This window comes from Thalassophryne amazonica, chromosome 2, assembly GCF_902500255.1.
Source record: "Thalassophryne amazonica chromosome 2, fThaAma1.1, whole genome shotgun sequence".
In the NCBI taxonomy this organism is placed as follows: domain Eukaryota; kingdom Metazoa; phylum Chordata; class Actinopteri; order Batrachoidiformes; family Batrachoididae; genus Thalassophryne; species Thalassophryne amazonica.
In genome coordinates, this window is record NC_047104.1 from 59,299,897 (window position 1) to 59,324,953 (window position 25,057).

General features: G+C 39.9%; 1 protein-coding gene across 1 annotated transcript; it reads right to left on the reverse strand.

The window, feature by feature from the left end:
* Positions 1-128: 128 nt before the first annotated feature.
* Positions 129-24,547, reverse strand: chrnb4 (cholinergic receptor, nicotinic, beta 4 (neuronal)). Its single transcript, XM_034186636.1, has 5 exons — positions 24,410-24,547; positions 14,484-14,528; positions 13,912-14,021; positions 5,295-6,342; positions 129-396 (listed from the first exon to the last, which is right to left on the reverse strand). Exons 1-5 carry the CDS (start codon positions 24,521-24,523, stop codon positions 229-231), a joined length of 1,485 nt encoding a protein of 494 aa, XP_034042527.1. The 5' UTR covers positions 24,524-24,547; the 3' UTR covers positions 129-228.
* Positions 24,548-25,057: the final 510 nt, after the last annotated feature.

Sequence of the window (25,057 nt, forward strand, 5' to 3'; positions counted from 1 at the left end):
GGCCACATGTTTTGGATTAATACAATTTGACATTTCCATGTCATGTTCCAAAGATCCTCCAACAATGTGCTGCAAAATAACCTTGGCATTTAACTGAATGCCAAGATTTTTTTTTTTTTTTTTAACTATTCAAGTGGTGCGTGGCAGCATGTAGTATCTGTGCACGCTTTGACGGAGGCAGAAACCAAGAGGAATTCACAATCCATAATCTGCATTTGTGGCTGCACATCAGATACGAGGAGTTTCAGAACTGGGCTTCTGCTGGTTGGGAACAGTCTGGTTGTGGAAGACAGGCTGGAGAAACAGGCCGAGAGTGCCCACCACACACACGATGACAAATATCCACAGGAACATACGATCTACCACCATGGCCACATACTTCCAGTCTTCTACCACCTGTAAATACACACAGCAAGCAAACTGACATTAGTCAGTGTGTGTGCATGTTACACAAACTAGATATGTAAAATGAGTTGAAGGGGATTTAGTGGCGGCAACATTGCAGATGACTCGTGTTGTCTTCAGATGTTGCTATTCCACTTTGCAGCCTCTTGGGGGCAGAAGGTGTGACTGTGATTCTGAGCCTACTGTGCACATACAGTCTATACTTTTTGTTTGTAATCAAATCAACACCTTTATGTTCAGCTTCCACATTACAAAAGACAAATTTGCTAAGTGGTAACTGCCAGATAGGAACATCTGGATATGGACGGGTTTTCATTTTGCTGTGATTGACAATGAAATAGCAACTGACCTTTTCACTCAGTTTCAAAACCAGCACTCGTAGTGTCTGAAACACGTCATTTCTCATTCTTCTCTCCCTGTTTTACTGATGTCAGAAAACGCAATTTAATATCCAAAGTCTGCTTTTCAAATGCACTGGGTTCCACCCATTCTTTAAGATTCGAGGTACTCCTTCCCAAACCTCAGGAATTACATTAGAGTCAAGGTCACCACACGTCAAGACAAACACTGGTGGTCCAGTGTGCTGATATCAGAATAAAGGACAAAGAAAGACACAAACAAACCCATTCATGTTCTGAACTGACTAAAATCTCTGAAAAGCTCATTGGAAAATTTGCATTGGAAATTGTTGATTTTAATTAAATACTCTGGAGTTTAACACACAAATTAGTGTGCAAAAATATTATATTCATTTATTTCTTTATTGTAACACTAAGAATTATACAAATAAAGAAAACGCTGGGAGTTTTCAACCTGGATCATACTTTAAAATGGTTTAATCAGTCCAGTAGTTACGAGACTAAGCTGCATTCACACCAGGCATGACGCGAGTGACGGCGGCGACAGGTTGCCATGTAATCCCTATGGAAGGACGTGTTGTGGCGCCACAAAAGTTCAAGCCATGCAACATGACGCGATGGACACGAATGAAGCGATTTTGAGCGATTGGCGTGTTTGTAGCGTGATACCGCGTCGCCCTCCTCCCCAAGTTGAAAAAACCTGACTTTTTCTTCTTGTCGCACCGCGATGACCAATCAGGGACTGGATATGTAGTGACATGAAGATGTCTGGAGTTTATACTTGATGTGGACATATCCTGTGTCTGGCAGCCAACCTGTGAGCAGCAGGGGAGAGCGAGCAGCACCGCAGCAGAAGCTAGTTTTTTTTTCACGTGCGCGCGAACGAATCCTGCATAAAGATCATTTTATTAACTACACTAATGTATGATAAAACAAATGGTGACTGGTTTATAACACAATGATGAGAGTTTGAGTTTTTTTCTTTGTTTACATGTGCGCGCGTGAACGGGACAGGAGGTCCTCAAACTGGGTTCTGGAGAGGCAGTAGTACCGCTGAAAGCCGCCGTCATCCAGACGCAGCTCCTGCAGCAAATGAAACTCCCCAAATTGGGAACGTCTCATGAGGATGTTGTGAACCCAGCAACTGTGCCGCTGGCGACGTTTGTCGGCTTTCCACAACAAATACAGCACAGCAACTTGCTCCGTGTGATCAAGGTCCACCATGTTGACTTGACGGCGAGCGGAATGGAAGCTCCTCCTATTTGATGACGCAGGCGAATTTTCGCAGAGAAGGTTTCCGCCCAAGCAGAGTGACGCACCGGGCGATAGTGGCGCGTCCATCGGCAGGTGAAGGAAGCAAATTTGTGGCGTCGCGTCACGTGCGGTGTGAACACGGCAGAAAGTCACAGGCTAAACACCTGCACAATGTAAGGCTATGGGGTAAACTAAAAACCTTAAAGTAATCCAGTTATTGCCACAGTCTTTCAGTTTTTCCCTCTTCACTTGGGGTCATCACAGCAGATTTGCCTTAAGTTTCACACCAAATGCCCTTCCTGACATAACTCCGCATTACATGGCAGCCTTTGAAGTGGGAACCTTCCACTTTGGAAACAAGTGCACTTAACCGTTTGGCCACCACCCACATCAAAAAGTAAGCCCCTACAGCAAATATGATATGAATCTGTATATTGATTGTATCACACTAGATGCCCTACCTGATGCAAGTCCACATTTCATGGAAAATAGGCATGGATGCTTGAGAACTGGTAAGCTTCTGATTTGGAACCAAGGACACTAACCACTTGGTCACTTCATTAGATGTGCCTGGTATCATGGAGAGGATCCCTACCGAGGCAAATGTTTGAATTTTTCCCTGACTAAATGTAATTAACTTTTTCAAATGATTGATTTTTTTTAGCTAATGCCTTACCTTAGCCTCCCTTTGTTTCAGAGATGCTGCTCCACATCAATTCATGGCAAGTGGATTGTCGATGAGGGACACATTCATCACTTTACAATGGATACTATCAGACAGTTGAAATAACATTTTGGCCAATGCAGTAGCAACAAGAACTGATTACTGAGGTTTTTAGTTTGCCTTGTAGCCTTACTTTTTACAGTTGGGCCATGACAGTGTTAATGCTTGAACTAATACTGGTCAGATTAAAATAATTTTTGTCCTGAGTAAAATGTTCAACCCAAAACATCTAGAAAACAGGGTTAAAAATCCTAAATTCCTCTAGCACGCGCGCGCGCGCACACACACACACACACACACACACACACAGAGAGAGAGAGTTTGACTATTTATTTTGCTGTGTTGAATCTATTGTTTTTCATAACTAGTCCTAACTAGTACTTTAATGTTATGCTGTGCAAAACTTTTAAGCATCTTATTTTTCTGTTTAAAACATGTTTTCATGTATCTTCATTGCTACTAAATATTAATTTTAAAAAGTAAGATTAATAAAATGTAATTACTTTGTGAGTCCAGTGCATGTTTCCATAAAGACAGCAAATACAACCAACCCCAGTTCCACTGAATTTGGGATGTCGTGTACAATGTAAATAAAAATAGAATACAATGATTTGCAAATCCTCTTCAACTTATATTCAATTGAATACACCACAAAGACAAGATATTTAATGTTCAAACTGATAAACTTTATTGTTTTTGTGCAAATATTTGCTAATTTTGAAATGGATGCCACTGTGTTACATCACCTTTCCTTCTAACAACACTAAGAACTAAGGACACTAATTGTTGAAGCTTTGTAGGCAGAATTGTTTCCCATTCCTGCCTGATGTACGACTTCAGTTGTTCAACAGTCCAAGGTCTCCGTTGTCGTATTTTGTACTTCATAATGCGCCACACATTTTCAATGGGTGACAGGTCTGGACTACAGGCAGACCAGTCTAGTACCCGCACTCTTTTACTGTGAAGCCACGCTGTTGTAACAGGTGCAGAATGTGGCTTGGCATTGTCTTGCTGAAATACGCAGGGACGTCCCTGAAAAAGACGTTGCTTGGATGGCAGCATTGATGGTGCCATCACAGATGTGTAAGTTGTCCATGACATGGGCACTAACACACCCCCATATCATCACAGATGCTGACTTTTGAACTTTTGGCTGGTAACAATCTGGATGGGCTTTTCCTCTTTTGTCTGAAGACACAATGTCCATGATTTCCAAAAACAATTTGAAATGTGGACTCATCAGACCACAGCACACTTTTCCACTTTGCGTCTGTCCATTTCAAATGAGCTCGGGCCCAGAGAAGGTGGCGGCGTTTCTGGATGTTGTTGATGTAAGGCTTTTGCTTTGCATGGTAGAGTTTTAACTTGCACGTTTAGATGTAGCAATGAACTGTGTTAACTGACAATGGTTTTCTGAAGTGTTCCTGAGCCCATGCAGTAAGATCCTTTACACAATGATGCTGGTTTTTAATGCAGTGCCTCCTGAAGGATCGAAGGTCAAAGTTCTCCAGATTCTCTGAATCTTCTGAAGATCTTCATAATATGATCAGAAGATTCTCTGAATCTTCTGATTATATTATAGACTGTAGATGATGGAATCCCTAGATTCCTTGCAATGAACATTGAGAAATATTGTTCTTAAACTGTTGGACTATTTTTTCACGCAGTTGTTCACAAAGTCGTGATCCTCACCCCATCTTTGCTTGTGAATGGCTGAGCCTTTTGCAAATACTCCTTTTATACCCAATCATAACACTCATCTGTTTCCAAACAGGTGTTCTTTGAGCATTCATCAACTTTCCCAGTCTTTTGTTGCCACTCTTCCCAACTTTTTTGAAATGTGTTGCAGGCATCCACTTCAAAATGAGCAAATATTTGCACAAAATAAAGTCTATCAGTTTGAACATTAAGTATCTTGTCTTTGTGGTGTATTCAACTGAATATAGGTTGAAGAGGATTTGCAAATCATTGTATTCTGTTTTATTTACATTTTACACAACATCCCAACTTCATTGGAATTGGGGTTGTAGGATAATAATCAGCGATGCTCTTGTAAAATCATGAGATACTTCAAAAGAATTCACTTAAGAGTAAATATATATTTAGTTTAGTCTTCAAATATTGAGTACATATTGTAAATTATTTGTTAGTTGGAGACTTTTTACATAATATTGCAGCAAATTTGCTTTTTATCATAATAATCTTAAAAATTCACTGTCTTTGTGGAAACCTGCAAAAATGACTTCTAATGATACATTGTACATAAAGCGCTGCAGACTGCTTGTATAATTTTTGTGTGATGTATTTTCTCCCAGTACATCATCACGTTTGTGTCTGTATATCACTATATTATCGATCCACCTGCATTTTGGCAAAATTTAGAGTGTCAGTAGAATAAATACATTTTATCAACAATGAGATCTACTGATTATTGATGTTCTGACAAAGTACTGTGCAGATCTCAATCAAAATTCTTTCTAAATTTTGCTTTTTGTTTGTTTTTCTGTTGCCATGGGTACAGTATGGTATTTTCTTTCCATTTTCATACATACACTCTGATTATCATCATCCCTCATCATGTGCTCAGCCACAAAGCGCACGCCGTTTGCCGCCTCCTGTACATCAGCAGACCAATCTGCGTTGCCTCTTTGAAGAATATCTTGCGTAGAAGCAAATCCACTTGGTAGGTCATCAGTGGGGTGCATGTCCCTTTTCCTGTTGTAGTAGCAAAGTGGAGAAGCAACGTTTTTGTGTCCTGGTGTCGAGAACGCAGACTCTGAAGCCATCAGGGCAGAAGATGACATATTGATGCCTGTTTTGGTTGCAGCTGGGTAACCCAAACCCCAAACGGCTCTCGTGGCACGTAGGTACCGCTGGTGGCGAAGCTGCTGGCGTGAAGAATCATTGTGAGGGCGTTTCATAAAGAGTAAGGCAGGCAGTTTGACTAGGAATATCATCTTGACCCAGGAGGGCATGGTGTGGGTGCTGGGAGAACGATGGTGCACGTTGAGCACACACACACTGGTGATGATGGAGAAGGTCACTAGCACCATGGTGAACATAAGGTACTTGCCAATCAGTGGCACATCCAATGAGGTAGGAGGGACAATCTTGGAGATTAAAAGCAGGAAGACAGTGAGAGCCAGGAGGACGGAGATGCACAGAGTCATCTTCTCACCGCAATCTGACGGCAAATAGAAAACCAGGATGGCTAAAGAGGTGATCAAAATGCAGGGAATGATCAGGTTGATGGTATAGAACAATGGTTTTCTCTTGATGATGAAGTCATATGTGAGGTCTACGTAGGTGGGATCCAGAAGGTTGATGGTCCGTCTGCCGGGAAGTGCCAAAATGTCCCACTCCCCACTGGGAGTAAAATCATCCATACTGGCAAACTCAGACTTCAGGATCAGGTCTATTTCTGTGTGGTCGTAGGTCCACGAGCGGAATTTGAGTGTGCAGTTCTGCTGGTCAAAAGGAAAATGTTTGACTTCGATCTTACAGGCACTTTTATAGATGGCAGGTGGAAGCCAGTTAACACTGCCGTTAAAAAGGACAATGGCATTGGTGAAGACTGTTACTTCATAGGTACCATCAGCACTGTGAGAAGGAACAGAATGGAGACAAATAAGAACTATGTGATCAATGGAACAACATTTTAATTATATCATTATTAAGGGAAACACTAATCACATTGAAAATTCATATTAATTATGTCTACAGCCCGACAGTATATTTAGATGATCAGAACAGCTCAAATCTTTGAGAAAAATTGAAACATCAAATAAGATTGGCATTCAAGAAGAGAAACAATGTCAACTTGGTGAAAGTAAACTCTTGCCCAAAGCAACACTGGATAGTACAAGTACACTCCATTCACATCATTAACGCATTACTGATCAGCAGCCACACTCGTGAGCTACTTACCCCGACTGACACACTACACAGTAAATTAACCAGTGTAAAACTAACACTGACAGCGAACATATAGTCCTACTCTGAGTGGGACCATATGTTCACTGGCAGTGTTAATTTAACACTGGTGATTTTACTGTGTATACTGCTTTCAGCGCTAGCTATTAGCAGTGACGACTATAGTAGCCAGCCAGCACACACTGAATGAAGTGAAATGTGGACTTCTGTGAAGATTCTCAGTCAACTAGGTTGTGGTGTCCAAGTACGCTGAACCAAGTTAACTGGACTTATTTAGTTCTTTGAAGATGCTTCAAGATGATGAAGAGTGAAATGTCTTGAAGGCATATATGTATGATAATATAATATATAATAACAAATATAGCGAAGATTCGTCCCATCCTGTCTATGGCTGATGCTGATTCATGCATTTGTTTTTTCTAGACTGAATGACTGCACAGGAAATTTTGCTGAGTAAAATTTATTCTGCTGGGATAACATTTGATCCCGGTCCAAATAGAGTAAAATATACTCTACCACGGGGCTAAATCAAATCAACATAATGTAAAATCAGTTGTTATTGCAGTAAAACCACTTGCATTGACGAGATGGTGTCGCAGACCAAATAGTCCGCCTTAAAACTCGGTTCGCCCTGCCTTCACTGTGCATGTGTCATCAGTTGTGTTTCATTGATTATCACCTTGTTTATGCTTAAAACTTCACTCAAGTCATCATCTATCTCAGTGACAAACATCTGAAGCTTTTGTACAACAATTATTTCCACATAAATTAAATCAGTTAAATCACCTGGTGGAGTCAGTGGCTGCAAAGAAAACCTGCACCCTCATGGCTCTATCTGGAACAGGTTGCCTACCCCTGCTCTAATGTAATGAAAGCATTGGAGAAACTGTTAATTCAGGAGCTTACTGTAGAGGTGGAGCCACACTTGGATCAGTATCAGTTTGCGTACAAAAGGAAGCGGAGTACAAGTGATGCCATTTTAACTATAATGAACTTGGTTTTAAAGCATCTTGAGAGTTCCTCTCCATATGTCAAATTAGTTTTTATTGATTTTAGTTCTGCTTTTAACTGTATCCGGTCACATATCCTTCTTCAAAAAATGATTCTGTTGAATGTGAACCCTTTTTTAATTAAGCGGTATCATTCTTTTTTGACAAACAGGTCACAGCAGGTGAAGGTCAATTCTGTCTGCTCTGATATTGCATTAAGTAGCACTGGTGCCCCTCAGGGCTGTGTTAGTTCACCTTTTTTATTTACACTGTATACCAATGACTGCATCAGCTATCAGCCAAACCAGTATGTTGTTAAATTTTCAGATGACACTGTAATACTTAGTCTGCTAAACACTAGTACTAATTGAAGTTGTCACAAATCTGGAGTGGACAGTTTTGTGAACTGGTGTGATGTCCATCAATTGCAGATTAATGTTAATAAAACAGTGGAGATGTTGGTGGACCCTTGGGCTGTTGGAGACCGTAGTGTGGTCACCATACATGGACGTAACATTGAACAGGTGGATTCGTGTAAATATCTGGGGGTTTATATCGATAATAACTTAAGCTGGCACATGCAAGTGTCAAGCGTTTGTGCCCGAATCCACCAGCGTTTGCACTTTCTTCGTCGACTCCGACTGTTTGGTGTATGTAGGAATATTATGCTGATTTTCTACAGAGCAACGATTGAGTCCGTGTTACGGTATGGTATTACTAGCTGGTTTTGTAATTTAACGGTTAAATCAAAAACTCAAATATTAAATCTGATTAAGATAGCTGGCAAAATCATGGGTATGGTGGTACCTGTAACTCCCCAAGAGTTGTTTGAACAGGCAGTTCTCAGATGTGCTGACAATATTTTAACAGATGAGTCTCATGTTCTGCACTCTGAATATACTTTACTTAACTCAGGAAGGAGGTACAGGGTTCCTCTTTGTAAATATAATCGATATAAATATTCATTTATTCCATTATCAGTGAAGCTCATAAATCAGCAGATAGTTCAGGGAAGATAGCTTAAGGGTATGTATTGCGGAATTTGCACAAAGATGTTAATAATGTTGTGTATTTATATTTTATCCTTTGACTTACTGTGTTGTTGTTTTTAATGTATGGGTGCTATGTACTGGATGTGTTGTTGTGTAGCAGACTCTGTCCAAGGCAAATTTCTCCTTAGGGAGACAAATAAAGACACTTTGACTTTGACTTTGACCATGGCCTCGGATTTGGAGGTGATGATCTTCTTCCCGGATGCTTCACACTCGGCTGCAAACCACCCCAGTGTACACTGAAGGTCCTGGTATGACGACCACATCATCCGCAAACAGCAGAGATGAGATTCTGTGGTTCCCAAACCAGACCCCCTCTACACCCTGGCTGCACCTACAAATTCTGCCCATAAAGGTAATGAACAGAACCGGTGACAAAGGGCAACCCTGGCGGAGGCCAACGTGCACTGGAAACAGGTTTGACTTACTACCGGCGATGTGAACCAAGCTTCTGCTGTGGTTGTACAGGGACCGGATAGCCCTTATCAAAGGACCCCGGACCCTGTACTCCTGGAGCACCCTCCACAGGGCGCCTCGAGGGACACAGTCAAACGCCTTCTCGAGATCCACAAAGCACATGTGGACTGGTTGGGCAAACTCCCATGAACCCTCGAGCACCCGATGGAGGGTGTAGAGCTGGTCCAGTGTGCTGTGACCAGGATGAAAACCACACTATTCCTCCTAAATCCGAGGTTTGACTATTGGTCGAATTCTCCTCTCCAGTACTCTGGAAGAGACCTTACCGGGGAGGCTGAGGAGTGTAATCCCCCTGTAGTTGGAACACACCCTCTGGTCCCCCTTCTTAAAAAGAGGGACCACCACCCCGGTCTGCCAATCAAGGGGCACTGTCTCCGACCGCCATGCGATCTTGGAGAGACGTGTCAACCAGGACAGTCCCACAACATCCAGAGACTTAAGGTACTCAGGACGGATTTCGTCCAACCCAGAAGCCTTGCCACCAAGGAGCTTTCTGACCACCTCTGTGACTTCGACCTGGGTGATGGATGAGTCCGCCTTTGAGTCCCCAGTCTCTGCTTCCTCTTCAGAAGACGTGACGATGGGATTGAGGAGATCCTCGAACCAGCACCAGCACATTGTGTCCAAAGTGCTTAACAGTAAAAATACAGATTCACAAAAAACAATATATACAATAAAATTTAAAACGGCACGTAAAAACAGAACATGTCACTTCTCCACTAGGTGTTAAAAGCCAGCTTAAATAAATAAGTCTTTTACTTAGATTTAAAAAGTGCTAGGTTTGGAATAGTGCATAAGTCGAGAGGTAGCTTCTTCCACAGTCTGGGGCCAGCTACCACAAAAGCACGATCACCCCAGAATTTATATTTTGACCTTGGAACATTGAAGTGAAGCTGGCCAGATGCCCATAAGTCCTATTGTAAGTGCACAAAGTTAAGCTTTTCACAGGAAGCAGAAAGTTTGACCATATTACATCCATTTTGACATCTCTTCACTGGCTTCCTGAAGTCCCTGTGAGTTCAGATTTTAAGGTTCTGTTATTAACCTATAAAATTATTCAAGGACTAGCCCATCCCGACTTAGCTTACCTACTGGGGTCCGAGGGCATTTTTTGGACAGTTCACTTGCCTGGCATAAATGTGTAATTTATTGCTGTTAACAGCTCTCCCTGAACCCCACAATCAAGTTTTATGTCTCTTTTTTTTCAGGACAACCTGTGCTTTCAGAATATATATGTTTTTGTGGTGTTTTATAAGTGTAATAAAGGTTTACAATCAAAAATAGGCAAGGATAAAATAAAGTGAAAAATAATTTTCCAAACACATTTATTCAAAACACACTGCAAACTATAATAAACAACTGTTTTGACACAAATGCACATTTTGAACAATATATACAAAATGGTCTATGCGTTTTGTTATTTTGATATGGTAAACAGTGCTTTACGCAGAGAAAGCAACAGAGTAATCCAGTAACATTCACATGCAAACTAGTGGAGCAGTCCTGATAGTTACACTCTCTTTGTTTGAACACATGAGATTGTCATCAGAGGCTCTCCGTCTGTTCATCCGCTTTCACTTTCGCTGTGTGTAATGGTGTAGGGCACACTGAGTATGTACTAATAGTATGTACTCATTGGAGCACCCAGGGGGCTATTCAAATGGGCCAACTAGTAACACATCATTCCTGAAAACGATCTTTGGCTTTTCACGTGAGGTAAATCTGAACTACGAATGGATTTTGGAAAACCAATATGACGGTGAACCAATTCAGATTGGACACTCACATTGCGCACGTCATCAGACAGCTTCTCTGAGGAGTACAAACATGGCCGATGGCTGGCTTGAAAGTCCGCGGAGTTAACTTTTCAGCAAAAAAAGAGTAAGTTTCTATCTCATATCATTAAAAAGTTATTTATAATGTAGTAAAGCTTGGTCTTAGCCGTCGTATATGACAGTGTCAGCCCCAAAGGGTTAAACCCTACGTACCGGCCCGGGGCCTGCGTTCTCAGGGTGCAGGACTACTCTGTGTCCCTAGGGTGAATAAGAAGTCTACAGGGCACAGAGCTTTCTCTTATCATGCACCTGTTCTGTGCAATGATCTCACTGCATCAATAAAACAGTCAGATTCTTTAGAGACTTTCAAGTCCAGACTTAAGACGCACTTATTTTCTCTTTTGTATGGCTAGTATACTGGTATGGTATGTAACTATGCTTTCTACCCTTTAAAATTCATTTTATTCGTAAACAGAGTGGGTCATAGCCTTAACTTTATGTAAAGTCTCGGTCTTTTAGTGTAGCTTAGGGCTAGTGGCCGGTGATCACCTTAGTATTTCTTCTGTTTTTCTTGTTGCTTAGTTCTGACAAATTATACTGCATTTGTTGTCTTTCTGCCTCCTGATTCTGTTTTTTCTCTCTCTCTCTCTCTCTCTCTCTCTCTCTCTCTCTCTCTCTGTTTGAGGTGCAGCTCCACCCAGAAGTAGGAGTGGGTGTCATCTTGTGCAGGCCTCCCGTCCTGGACACCAGCATGGACTCCCAAAATTTCCACTAAATTTATATTGTCAATTGTGTCAGTAGCATGGCCCAAGCAGAGGGTCACCCCTTTGAGTCTGGTCTGCTTGAAGTTTCTTCCTCAAATCACCAGAGGGAGTTTTTTCTTACCACTGTCACCTGTGTGCTTGCTCTAGGGGTGAGTAAGGATAGACCTTGCTTGTGTGAAGTGCCTTGAGGCAGCTTTGTTGTGATTTGGCTCAATAGAAATGAAATAAATTAAACTGAATTGAAATTGAACTAAACCAGTCCAGTTTGCCTGGCTCAACCAACTTAAGTGAAATGTGGACCAATTAAAAAAATAAATAAGTAAAAAATTTGTTACACCTAAATATATGAGATTTTCCTCAAATTATATTTATAAGTTGGTCAAAACCTTAAGATAAATACTAAATACTATAATACTAATAAATAATTATTTTCTGTGATACAATATTGTGTTTTGCAATTAGAATCTCTTCACATAATGGAATTTACAGTATTTTTGGATAGGGGACACAAATGTGGTAGAGATGGTTACTATAGTAACTATATCTCACATTATTTGACCAACTAAAGGTGAAAACACAAACAATATAATATAATATAATGAATAATTGTGAGTGCAATAGAAAGAATATTTGCATGAGCCACAAGATGTAACATAGGGTTCAGCGAGGCATCAGCTGGATTGCATCTTTCAACGAATGAAAATATTCTTTCAATTGTATAAAAGTAAAACATTCATTATTTGTTTTATAAAACACCTAAATAGAGCCATGTGATTAAATTTATTTTACTGACATTTTACTTAAAATTAAAATTGTTGCAGCAGGAAGGGGAAGGCAGCGGTGTATGTGAGTGGAAACCCACATCTGATTTCTTAAATCCAGCAGGAAATTGTGACAAGAGCTTCATCTGACAGGGATCCAACACCCAGTAAAGATGTCCCCATGAACACTCTGGCTGCTGGATTTAGCTTGCTTGTGTTACGGAAGCAGAGATGCTAATGGAGGCGAAATATAGTGTGAAATGCATGAAAGAAAAGTGCACAACAATTACTATCAAAATGCACGCTAGTAACAACACCCATGCAATGAGACGAATAATGAATGTCATATGATATGCAATCTGCCAAAAAAGACAATGATCTATTTAGATGTCATATAATTTAATATAATAATTTTCAGTCAGTTGTAAGATTACACTGGCGAGTGAAGTCCCTTCACATTATTTTTACCATAATTTAAAAAAGACAAGGATCTATTTAGATGACATATAATTTAATATAATAATTTTCAGTCAGTTGTAAGATTACACTGGCGAGTGAAGTCCCTTCACATTTTTTTTTACCATAATTTAAAAAAGACAAGGATCTATTTAGATGTCATATAATAATTTTCAGTCAGTTGTAAGATTACACTGGCGAGTCAAGTCCCTTCACATTATTTTTGTACCATAATTTGTTTGCTGGATAGCAGCCATGCTAGCTCATTTAGCATACAGCTGGCTCACAAATTAGCCTGTTTTACATGTTTAAAACCAAATCATGTATTTTGCTAATATCTCTTCATCAGGCTACTTCCCGTTCATAATTACTGTAAAATTTAAATCAATCACTTACCGAAACTATTGTACCTGCATTAATGGTAAATGACCACCAGATGGAGATATTGCTCCATTTCAAAAAACTTGAGTATAGGTTGAGGTGGGACACCGCAGATGATGACCAGCTTGTTACTTACAAATACATTAGTATTACATATTTGTGTATGGTTTGCTATACAATGGCTACACAGTAACTGCTGTGCTAAACTTTCAGCTTTCCCTTTTCAAATCATGAGTGTAACTGCTAAATTCATGAAATGCTGAAGCTGCTGAAGAAATGTTGAAAAAGAATAGAAAACAAATTATCATGTTTTGTTTATGGGTTTGAGTTCTTCCTTATTAATGGCATTTTATTCAGTTGCTTACATATGATAAATTCTTAGATGCCTGTATGTAACTTTTTCTTTTTCTCACTTATGAGCCAGTGCTCCAAAAACAATCTTACAAATACTTTAATCAATTTGTTTAATACTAATGGATAAAAACAATAATAAAAAAAATGTTTAAATAGGCTGCTGTTTTCATATTTTTGTAACAAAGCTTGTACAGAGTCATCTGTAACAACACTGTAATAACACTTACTTGTTGTACAGAACAATATCAGGGAGCCAGATGTGTCTGGAGGGAATACGCAGCTTGTCAATGCCTTCAAACTTTGTTGGGTCCCACGATAATCTGTAATCAACCCAGTGCTAACACACAGACAGACCGGCTGTCAGTTTTGACTTCTCACAAACACACACTTTTAACCAACCCAGTCTCACGACAAGTCGTGATTCAGCAGCACGAAATATACATTAATCTATTGGTTCATGATATTGTGACAAAAGGGCCTCATTTTTGTCACGGCAGCACAAATTCATTCTAATTCATTCCGTGATGGCTGCACAAAATTAAAAGTGAAGCGGGGGGTCGGGGTGGTTATGTTAGGCTGGGGGGAAGGAGTAGGATTAGGTTATGGTTAAGGTTAGGGTTGGGGGTGGGAGTAGGGTTAGTAATAGTGAGATTAAAAAAAAGCCCTGTCACGAAAATTTGACTCATTTCATCTCGGAAGCACGAAAAAAAACATGAGACTGGGCTGCTTTTAACTCAGGTTAAGGACGAAGGACAAGATGCTGTGATTAGCTGTAATGTATATGGATTATCTAACTTACCTGAGTGAGCCAGACATTTGTGGTCATGATCTGCTCTCTTTCATTCTAGTAACACACAAAGCATGGTAGAAAATAGTTTCAGTGCTGTTTTCACACGCAAATACAGTAGAATTATGGCTGAACATTTGACTTAAATTTTGGTTTAACGGGTAGAATTTGATGATGACATATCTCCATATTTATGTACCTTATCTAAGCTTTAATTGAGCCACACTGCAGTAAAACATAAGAAGATGGGAAACAGCAAATCTCTCTTGGTAAAATCTTAACCTAGCTGGTTAATTGTCGGCAGTGTCACAATTTTGCATGCCGGGATTACAACCCCAATTCCAATGAAGTTGGGACATTGTGTAAAATGTAAATAAAAACAGAATACAATGATTTGCAAATCCTCTTCAACCTATATTTAATTGAATACACCACAAAGACAAGATATTTAATGTTCAAACTGACAGACTTTAAACTTTATTGTTTGTGCAAGTATTTGCTCATTTTGAAATGGATGCCTGTAACACATTTCAAAAAAGTGTTACATCACATTTCCTTCTAACAACACTCAATAACGTTTGGGAACTGAGGACACTAATTGTTGAAGCTTTTTAGGTGGAATTCTTTCACATTCTTGCTTGATTGTCGACTTCAGTTGTTCAACAGTCCGGGGTCTCCGTTGTCGTATTTTGCGCTTCATAATGCGCCACACATTTTCAATGGGCGACAGGTCTGCACTGCAGGCAGGCCAGTCTTGTACCTGCACTCTTTTACTATGAAGCCACGCTGTTGTAACACGTGCAGAATGTGGCTTGGCATTGTCTTGCTGAAATAAGCAGGGACGTCCCTGAAAAAGACATTGCTTGGATGGCAGCATGTGTTGCTCCAAAACCTGGATGTACCTTTCAGCATTGATGGTGCCATCATAGATGTGTAAGTTGCCCATGCCATGGATGCTGTTGATGTATGGCTTTTGCTTTGCATGGTAGAGTTTTAACTTGCACTTTTAGATGTAGCAACTAACTTTGTTAACTGACAGTGGTTTTCTGAAGTGTTCCTGAGCCCACGCGGTAAGATCCTTTACACAATGATGTTGGTTTTTAATGCAGTGCCACCTGAGAGATCAAAGGTCACGGGCATTCAGTGTTGGTTTTCGGCCTTGCTGCTTACGTGTAGAAAGTTCTCCAGATTCTCTGAATCTACTGATTATATTATGGACTGTAGATCTTGGAATCCCTTCATTCCTTGCAATTGAACGTTGAGAAACATTGTTCTTAAACTGTTGGACTATTTTTTCACACAGTTGTTCACAAAGTGGTGATCCTTGCCCCATCGTTGCTTGTGAATGGCTAAGCCTTTTGGGGATCTTCCTTTTATACCCAACTTTTTTGAAATGTGTTTTTTGAAATACAGGTATCCATTTCAAAATGAGTAAATATTTGCACAAAACAATAATGTTTATCAGTTTGAACACTAAATATCTTGTCTTTGTGGTGTATTCAATTGAATGTAGGTTGACCTAATTAATATGTAAATCACGTCACTGTTGCTATGGAGATCAACTCACCACTGGAACTGCCCATGTGCCATGTTTTTGTTATTATTTGCAATCAAACCACTGATTTCTCAACTTACCTTTGGCCATTTGATCGGATAAGAGGAATCTTGTTTTTTTGGTTGTTTTTGTTTTAAGTATTACTGAAATAGATTTTTATGTACATCAACACAGGGCACCTGAAGTAGAGTTCTAATTGAATTCAACCTTAACATAGTTATTAACATGTTCTTGCAGTTTATGATTACTTGAGTAGGTTGACATAAACTAGTATACTAAAAATAAAAAAAACACCCAGGTGTAGCAATGGGAATTGATAAGTTGTGCAAAGTTTGAAGTTACATCTGGTATCATGGGACATGAGCTTACAACGCAGAACTGTCAGGAAAAAAAAAAACATGCCATTATTGACAAAAAGATTCCCAAGTGAAAGCCATTCTTGATTCCCATTTCGAGCATGTGAGTATTATTTTGTTGCTATTTTGAGTATATGTTGGGGTTTTTTAAACTCCTCTGAAGGCTACATCATTCTCTCTCATTCATCTGTTTCTAAACTAATTGTCAGGGTTTGGGTTCCTGGGATATGCTTTCTGTGTTTTATTGTGTAGTATTTTGTTCTTATCGTGTTCTGTGTGGCGTTTACTCTTGTCCGTCATTTCCTGCTTGGGGTTTTCTGTTTCTGCTTCTCTAGTCTGTCACTTGGTGTTTGGTGATAGGCGTTCCCTTCTGTCTTTCCACACCCACTCTCTGGATCTTTCTCTCACACCTGTTCCTCATCATCTGCTCATCACTTCTTCACATTTAAGCCTCTCCTTGTTCACTCATTCCCCGCCAGATTGTTGTGCTTCATCGCCTTCGTTTCCAGCCTGTCTTCTGAGTCTTATATTTTGATTGCCCTGCTGTGTTTTTGAACTTCCTGCCTGTTTCCTTGACCTTGCCTTTTTGCCTGATGTTTTTGATACTGTTGCTGATTATGAACTGCTTTCCCGTTACTGACCTTTGCAAGTATTTTCACTAAAGCCTTTTAAACATCTTGGTGGTTAAACAACTGGTGGTTGGTTCTCACTGTGGTATTGTATCACTTCCTGTTCCGGAGCACAGCGGTGTTTTGCTGTATCTGTTAAATGTGCGCAGTTAGATTGATCTAGTTAACTAGATAACGATTTGTTTCACAGTGTAATCTTCACGTGCCTTAAATAAAGCACTCCCTCTGCTGAATCACCTCTAAATTATTTACACATTATTCACTTTGTGTGTTTTTAGGAATCCGCTAGCTTAGCGCAGCTACTAGCTCTTAGCCGGTTTAGCATGGCGGCTTCTCCTGTCTCTCCTGCACGTTTCTGCTCTGGGTGTGAAATGTTTAGTTATTCCTCGGCCTCCTTTAGCAGTAATGGTACTTGTAATAAGTGTAGCTTATTCGTAGCTTTGGAGGCCAGGCTGGGCGAACTGGAGACTCGGCTCCGCACCGTGGAAAATTTTACAGCTAGCCAGGCCCCTGTAGTCGGTGCGGACCAAGGTAGCTTAGCCGCCGTTAGTTCCCTTCCAGCAGATCCCGAGCAGCCGGGAAAGCAGGCCGACTGGGTGACTGTGAGGAGGAAGCGTAGTTCTAAACAGAAACCCCGTGTACACCGCCAACCCGTTCACATCTCTAACCGTTTTTCCCCACTCGGCAACACACCCGCCGAGGATCAAACTCTGCTTATTGGCGACTCTGTTTTGAGAAATGTGAAGTTAGCGACACCAGCAACCATAGTCAGTTGTCTTCCGGGGGCCAGAGCAGGTGACACTGTAGGAAATTTGAAACTGCTGGCTAAGGCTAAGCGTAAATTTGGTAAGATTGTAATTCATGTCGGCAGTAATGACACCCGGTTACGCCTATCGGAGGTCACTAAAATTAACATTGAATCGGTGTGTAACTTTGCAAAAACAATGTCGGACTCTGTAGTTTTCTCTGGGCCCCTCCCCAATTGGACTGGGAGTGACATGTTTAGCCGCATGTTCTCCTTGAATTGCTGGCTGTCTGAGTGGTGTCCAAAAAATGAGGTGGGCTTCATAGATAATTGGCAAAGCTTCTGGAGAAAACCTGGTCTTGTTAGGAGAGACGGCATCCATCCCACTTTGGATGGAGCAGCTCTCATTTCTAGAAATCTGGCCAATTTTCTTAAATCCTCCAAACCGTGACTATCCAGGGTTGGGACCAGGAAGCAGAGTTGTAGTCTTACACACCTCTCTGCAGCTTCTCTCCCCCTGCCATCCCCTCATTACCCCATCCCCGTAGAGACGGTGCCTGCTCCCAGACCACCAATAACCAGTAAAAATCTATTTAAGCATAAAAATTCAAAAAGAAAAAATAATCTAGCACCTTCAACTGCAACACAGACTAAAACAGTTAAATGTGGTCTATTAAACATTAGGTCTCTCTCTTCTAAGTCCCTGTTAGTAAATGATATAATAATTGATCAACATATTGATTTATTCTGCCTTACAGAAACCTGGTTAGAGCAGGATGAATATGTTAGTTTAAATGAGTCAACACCCCCGAGTCACACTAACTGCCAGAATGCTCGTAGCACGGGCCGAGGCGGAGGATTAGCAGCAATCTTCCATTCCAGCTTATTAATTAATCAAAAACCCAGACAGAGCTTTAATTCATTTGAAAGCTTGACTCTTAGTCTTGTCCATCCAAATTGGAAGTCCAAAAAACAGTTTTATTTGTTATTATCTATCGTCCACCTGGTCGTTACTGTGAGTTTCTCTGTGAATTTTCAGACCTTTTGTCTGACTTAGTGGGCGATTTTAACATCCACACAGATGCTGAGAATGATAGTGTCAACACTGCATTTAATCTATTATTAGACTCAATTGGCTTTGCTCAAAATGTAAATGAGTCCACCCACCACTTTAATCATATCTTAGATCTTGTTCTGACTTATGGTATGGAAATTGAAGACTTAACAGTATTTCCTGAAAACTCCCTTCTGTCTGATCATTTCTTAATAACATTTACATTTACTCTGATGGACTACCCAGCAGTGGGGAATAAGTTTCATTACACTAGAAGTCTTTCAGAAAGTGCTGTAACTAGGTTTAAGGATATGATTCCTTCTTTATGTTCTCTAATGCCATATACCAACACAGTGCATAGTAGCTACCTAAATTCTGTAAGTGAGATAGAGTATCTCGTCAATAGTTTTACATCCTCATTGAAGACAACTTTGGATGCTGTAGCTCCTCTGAAAAAGAGAGCTTTAAATCAGAAGTGCCTGACTCCGTGGTATAACTCACAAACTCGCAGCTTAAAGCAGATAACCCGTAAGTTGGAGAGGAAATGGCGTCTCACTAATTTAGAAGATCTTCACTTAGCCTGGAAAAAGAGTCTGTTGCTCTATAAAAAAGCCCTCCGTAAAGCTAGGACATCTTACTTTTCATCACTAATTTAAGAAAATAAGAACAACCCCAGGTTTCTTTTCAGCACTGTAACCAGGCTGACAAAGAGTCAGAGCTCTATTGAGCCGAGTATTCCTTTAACTTTAACTAGTAATGACTTCATGACTTTCTTTGCTAATAAAATTTTAACTATTAGAGAAAAATTACTCATAACCATCCCAAAGATGTATCGTTATCTTTGGCTGCTTTCAGTGATGCCGGTATTTGGTTAGACTCTTTCTCTCCGATTGTTCTGTCTGAGTTATTTTCATTAGTTACTTCCTCCAAACCATCAACATGTCTATTAGACCCCATTCCTACCAGGCTGCTCAAGGAAGCCCTACCATTAATTAATGCTTCGATCTTAAATATGATCAATCTATCTTTATTAGTTGGCTAAGTACCACAGGCTTTTAAGGTGGCAGTAATTAAACCATTACTTAAAAAGCCATCACTTGACCCAGCTATCTTAGCTAATTATAGGCCAATCTCCAACCTTTCTTTTCTCTCAAAAATTCTTGAAAGGGTAGTTGTAAAACAGCTAACTGATCATCTGCAGAGGAATGGTCTATTTGAAGAGTTTCAGTCAGGTTTTAGAATTCATCATAGTACAGAAACAGCATTAGTGAAGGTTACAAATGATCTTCTTATGGCCTCAGACAGTGGACTCATCTCTGTGCTTGTTCTGTTAGACCTCAGTGCTGCTTTTGATACTGTTGACCATAAACTTTTATTACAGAGATTAGAGCATGCCATAGGTATTAAAGGCACTGCGCTGCGGTGGTTTGAATCATATTTATCTAATAGATTACAATTTGTTCATGTAAATGGGGAATCTTCTTCACAGACTAAGGTTAATTATGGAGTTCCACAAGGTTCTGTGCTAGGACCAATTTTATTCACTTTATACATGTTTCCCTTAGGCAGTATTATTAGACGGCATTGCTTAAATTTTCATTGTTACGCAGATGATACCCAGCTTTATCTATCCATGAAGCCAGAGGACACACACCAATTAGCTAAACTGCAGGATTGTCTTACAGACATAAAGACATGGATGACCTCTAATTTCCTGCTTTTAAACTCAGATAAAACTGAAGTTATTGTACTTGGCCCCACAAATCTTAGAAACATGGTGTCTAACCAGATCCTTACTCTGGATGGCATTACCCTGACCTCTAATAATACTGTGAGAAATCTTGGAGTCATTTTGATCAGGATATGTCATTCAATGCGCATATTAAACAAATATGTAGGACTGCTTTTTTGCATTTGCGCAATATCTCTAAAATTAGAAAGGTCTTGTCTCAGAGTGATGCTGAAAAACTAATTCATGCATTTATTTCCTCTAGGCTGGACTATTGTAATTCATTATTATCAGGTTGTCCTAAAAGTTCCCTGAAAAGCCTTCAGTTAATTCAAAATGCTGCAGCTAGAGTACTGACAGGGACTAGAAGGAGAGAGCATATCTCACCCATATTGGCCTCTCTTCATTGGCTTCCTGTTAATTCTAGAATAGAATTTAAAATTCTTCTTCTTACTTATAAGGTTTTGAATAATCAGGTCCCATCTTATCTTAGGGACCTCATAGTACCATATCACCCCAATAGAGTGCTTCGCTCTCAGACTGCAGGCTTACTGTAGTTCCTAGGGTTTGTAAGAGTAGAATGGGAGGCAGAGCCTTCAGCTTTCAGGCTCCTCTCCTGTGGAACCAGCTCCCAATTCAGATCAGGGAGACAGACACCCTCTCTACTTTTAAGATTAGGCTTAAAACTTTCCTTTTTGCTAAAGCTTATAGTTAGGGCTGGATCAGGTGACCCTGAACCATCCCTTATGCTGCTATAGACTTAGACTGCTGGGGGGTTCCCATGATGCACTGAGTGTTTCTTTCTCTTTTTGCTCTGTATGTACCACTCTGCATTTAATCATTAGTGATTGATCTCTGCTCCCCTCTACAGCATGTCTTTTTCCTGGTTCTCTCCCTCAGCCCCAACCAGTCCCAGCAGAAGACTGCCCCTCCCTGAGCCTGGTTCTGCTGGAGGTTTCTTCCTGTTAAAAGGGAGTTTTTCCTTCCACTGTTGCCAAGTGCTTGCTCACAGGGGGTCGTTTTGACCGTTGGGGTTTTTCCGTAATTATTGTATGGCCTTGCCTTACAATATAAGGCACCTTGGGGCAACTGTTTGTTGTGATTTGGCACTATATAAATAAAATTGATTTGATTTGATCTTTCTCTGTCAGTGTTCTGCATTTGCACCCAGTTGTTTCTGGTTACAGATTCTGATACTGACTTAAAAAAAAATTCTCAGACTCTCAAACTGGTAAAAGCATCTGTGGGAATGAAAACAGTAAGGGCTATGGTACCCTGGCCTTTGATCCCAATGACCCTGAACTTCACCCAAATGTTTGCTGACACTACCAGTGCAATTCTGGAATCCACCTGTGTGCCACATTTTGTCCAGATTGGGAGAAAATCTGATTTGTTGACCATGACTTTTGTCAAAGAGAATTTTTTAAGAGTAATTACAGGGTCAAACTTCACTGACATACCAGCTTTGGTCGAAAACAGAAAATTGTCCTGGGAGGAGTCCAACAAAAAGACACGCAAACATGGTCCTAATGATTGACCTTTAGCAAACTGGACCTCGCCTGAGCAATTTCAGAACTCACCTCTATGTGTATACCTAATTTTGTGCAAATCAGTGTGGAAATAATATTAATTTTGACATTTGATTCTATGACTTTACCTTACTTAATGATCTTGGCCAATTTTGAGTTAACGGGGCAATTCTGGGACTCATCGCCATGTATGAGGCAAGTTTTGTGCAAATCAGATAGAAAAAATTTAATTTAGATCTTTGACCTTTGCCAAATTTGACTTTACCGAAACAATTCCAGAATCCACATATACATATACAGTATGTGCCATGTTTGGTAAACATCAGACCTTGACCTCTGCCAAAAGAAACCCTTAAAGAGCAATTCTGGGGTTGACCATAATCCACATATCAGGTTTGGTGGAAATCACGCAAAGGACCTGGGAGAATGAGGAGCAAACAGACAGTGATTGCTAAAAATATTTTCATATGACTAGGGTTGTAAAAAAACTGAAGTTACAATATCCTTTAAGGACTAAGTTATGAAATTCTAAATGAGGATCATCCCTGATTCCAGTGGCATGCAGAGTTGGTGACATCTTCATCACACTCTTGTCATACACATTCATTAAAATTAAAAACCATTTAATTCGGCCTGGGCAAACTTAGCGGTGACTGAGGTTTGCGGCCTTGATCTACAGCTCGGAAGATCATCAACTGCAAATCAAAGTAGAGCCTCAGTCACTGTGGGGGCAACAGATTTATGACCATTTTTAATCCAATGTGCTGAAGTTTCAATATGGACATGGCGGAGGCAGACACCACAGACGACCAGATCTATTGTTTACGTCATCCATCCATTCAGAGCTGCAGTCTCACAGGACAGTCTGGTATGTAATTATTTTTCAAACCCCCTTTCTGCAGTTGCCAAAACGGATTGATTTTCATCTCAAGATCAATAGATCAAGAGGTTTGGGTATAGCAGCCCGTTAAAGAAAAGAGATGCACAAACAGTAAATAAGTGATCTTACAGACATATTTTCTTAGAGAGACGTGATATGAAACCAGTCCAGTTTCACAATTTTTTATGATACTGTCTCAAAATGTGACACATTTTCATCATGAAAATATAACACATTTCGTGACAGTATCACAAACTAATAGATTAAATTTTGTGATCCATCATGAACTGACATGAGATCGGGTTGTATGAAACAAAGAAATGAAAGGTATTATAGGGCTGATGCCTACTCAGCACCATGATACAAATATACAATCAAATATATAGATGTCTGTGATGGTGTTTTATTTATTTATTTTATTATTATTATTATTATTATTATTATTATTATTATTATTATTATTACTATTATTATTATTATTATTATGTGTGACTTAATCATATGTCTTGTGTGTGACTTGATTTTGAAGTCCTTCACACCAGTCATATGCTTTATATATCCATATAGGCCTCTTGGGTGTTGAGATATACCAAAAAAGGTTTTTTGGACAATATTTTCCTTGACTTTTGAGCAAACTACTTCAAAATCTAATCAACTCTAGGCATCTATCCAAATAATATTCTCACCATGTTTGATCGATCCAGTCTTCTTGGTTGTAACGCTATAAAAAAGGTGTTTTCCAACCATATGTTCCTTGACCTTAATCTTTGTTCAACTACTCCAAATTCTAATAGCTCATCTTGGCTTCTTGGATGTTGAGATGTCCAAAAAGGTGTTTTCCAGCCAGGTTTTTCTTGACCTTCACTTTTGACCTTTGACCAAACTATTCTAAAACCTAATCACCTCTGGATATCAATCCAAGTCATATTGCCACCAGATTTTAATGCATTTAGATGTCTTGGTTGTTGAGATATATGAAAATAAATAAATAAATAAATAAATAAATAACATATATTTGGACCAAGTGTTCTTTGACCTTGAGCTATGAAGTTTGACCAAATTACTCCAAAATCTAAACACCTCCAGATACAGTATATCTTTCAAAGTAATATTCCCACTAAGTTTGAAGGAAATCCGTCCAGCCATTTTTCATTTATCTTGTCCACAGTCACACACACACCCCAGTGAAACCAATACCCCGCTCACCGCTTTGCAGACACACAGGGTGATAGAACAAAGTAGTCAAAAGCTATAAAATGAGCAATCGAGAACTTTTATGGAGCCCATGTGTACATTATTGTTGTAAAAATGCTCACTCCACTAAATATTATAGAAATCTGCATAGACTATTTTGAATTTTCCTCCTGGAAGACAAACATCAGTGATCATATGACCTTCTTGTTAGAGGTGACAAGATATAAATACTTGCACGTACAACTTGCTGGTTGTGTGGTGACTTACCACACTGATGAGCTGTGCCAGGGACACTTGTATCTTCACTGTAACTCTCTCCGTTCTGTTAACAGCTGGCCGGATGAGCTTATTGTAGCGCTCCTTTCCCAGTAAAAAGTTCATGAGACGCTCCTCTGAGTCAGCACAAGTGCAGTCTGGTGACACATGTAGGGCACACACATCCAAAATATGAGGTCAGGTCACATATGGGAGCATCATACAGCTTAATTCTCTTTTGTAATCATCCAGGGCCCCAATACACGAAGATTCTCAGAGTCCTCTCAGAGAGTGCCCAACTTAGCCTAAAGATTCTTTTAGCCTAAAGGTTCCTCGCAAGGAATCTTAGCCTAAGAGTGACCAAAGAGGTGTCTGAGAGCAACTCTGAGCAAGGAGGGAACAGAAACTTTTATCTTTGTGAGGAGGCGGGGTTAACCCCATCGCTAGGTATGACAGTCTTCTAAGAGCTGAGCTCTGCACTCCTAGTTATGAATGGACAGTGAAATCAACCGGTCATATAACCTGAACTGTATTAAGAAATGTGTAATCGTGCAAATAATTTAATGTCATGATGATGAAACTCCAGCAAAATTAAATTAATTGTTACACAGCTTCAAATGTTTGAACGTACCTCATTCACATGCAGATTATTATATGGTT

What these genes read in the sequence shown, in the direction of transcription:
- chrnb4 (XM_034186636.1), bottom strand. Translation starts at nt 24,523, where the DNA reads ATGAACTTTTTACTGGGAAAGGAGCGCTACAATAAGCTCATCCGGCCA. An exon ending in TGGCACAGCTCATCAGTGTG is followed by an intron (nt 14,529 to 24,409) that starts GTAAGTCACCAC and finishes GTGTGTTACTAG; the next exon opens with AATGAAAGAGAGCAGATCAT. An exon ending in CAAATGTCTGGCTCACTCAG is followed by an intron (nt 14,022 to 14,483) that starts GTAAGTTAGATA and finishes TCTGTGTGTTAG; the next exon opens with CACTGGGTTGATTACAGATT.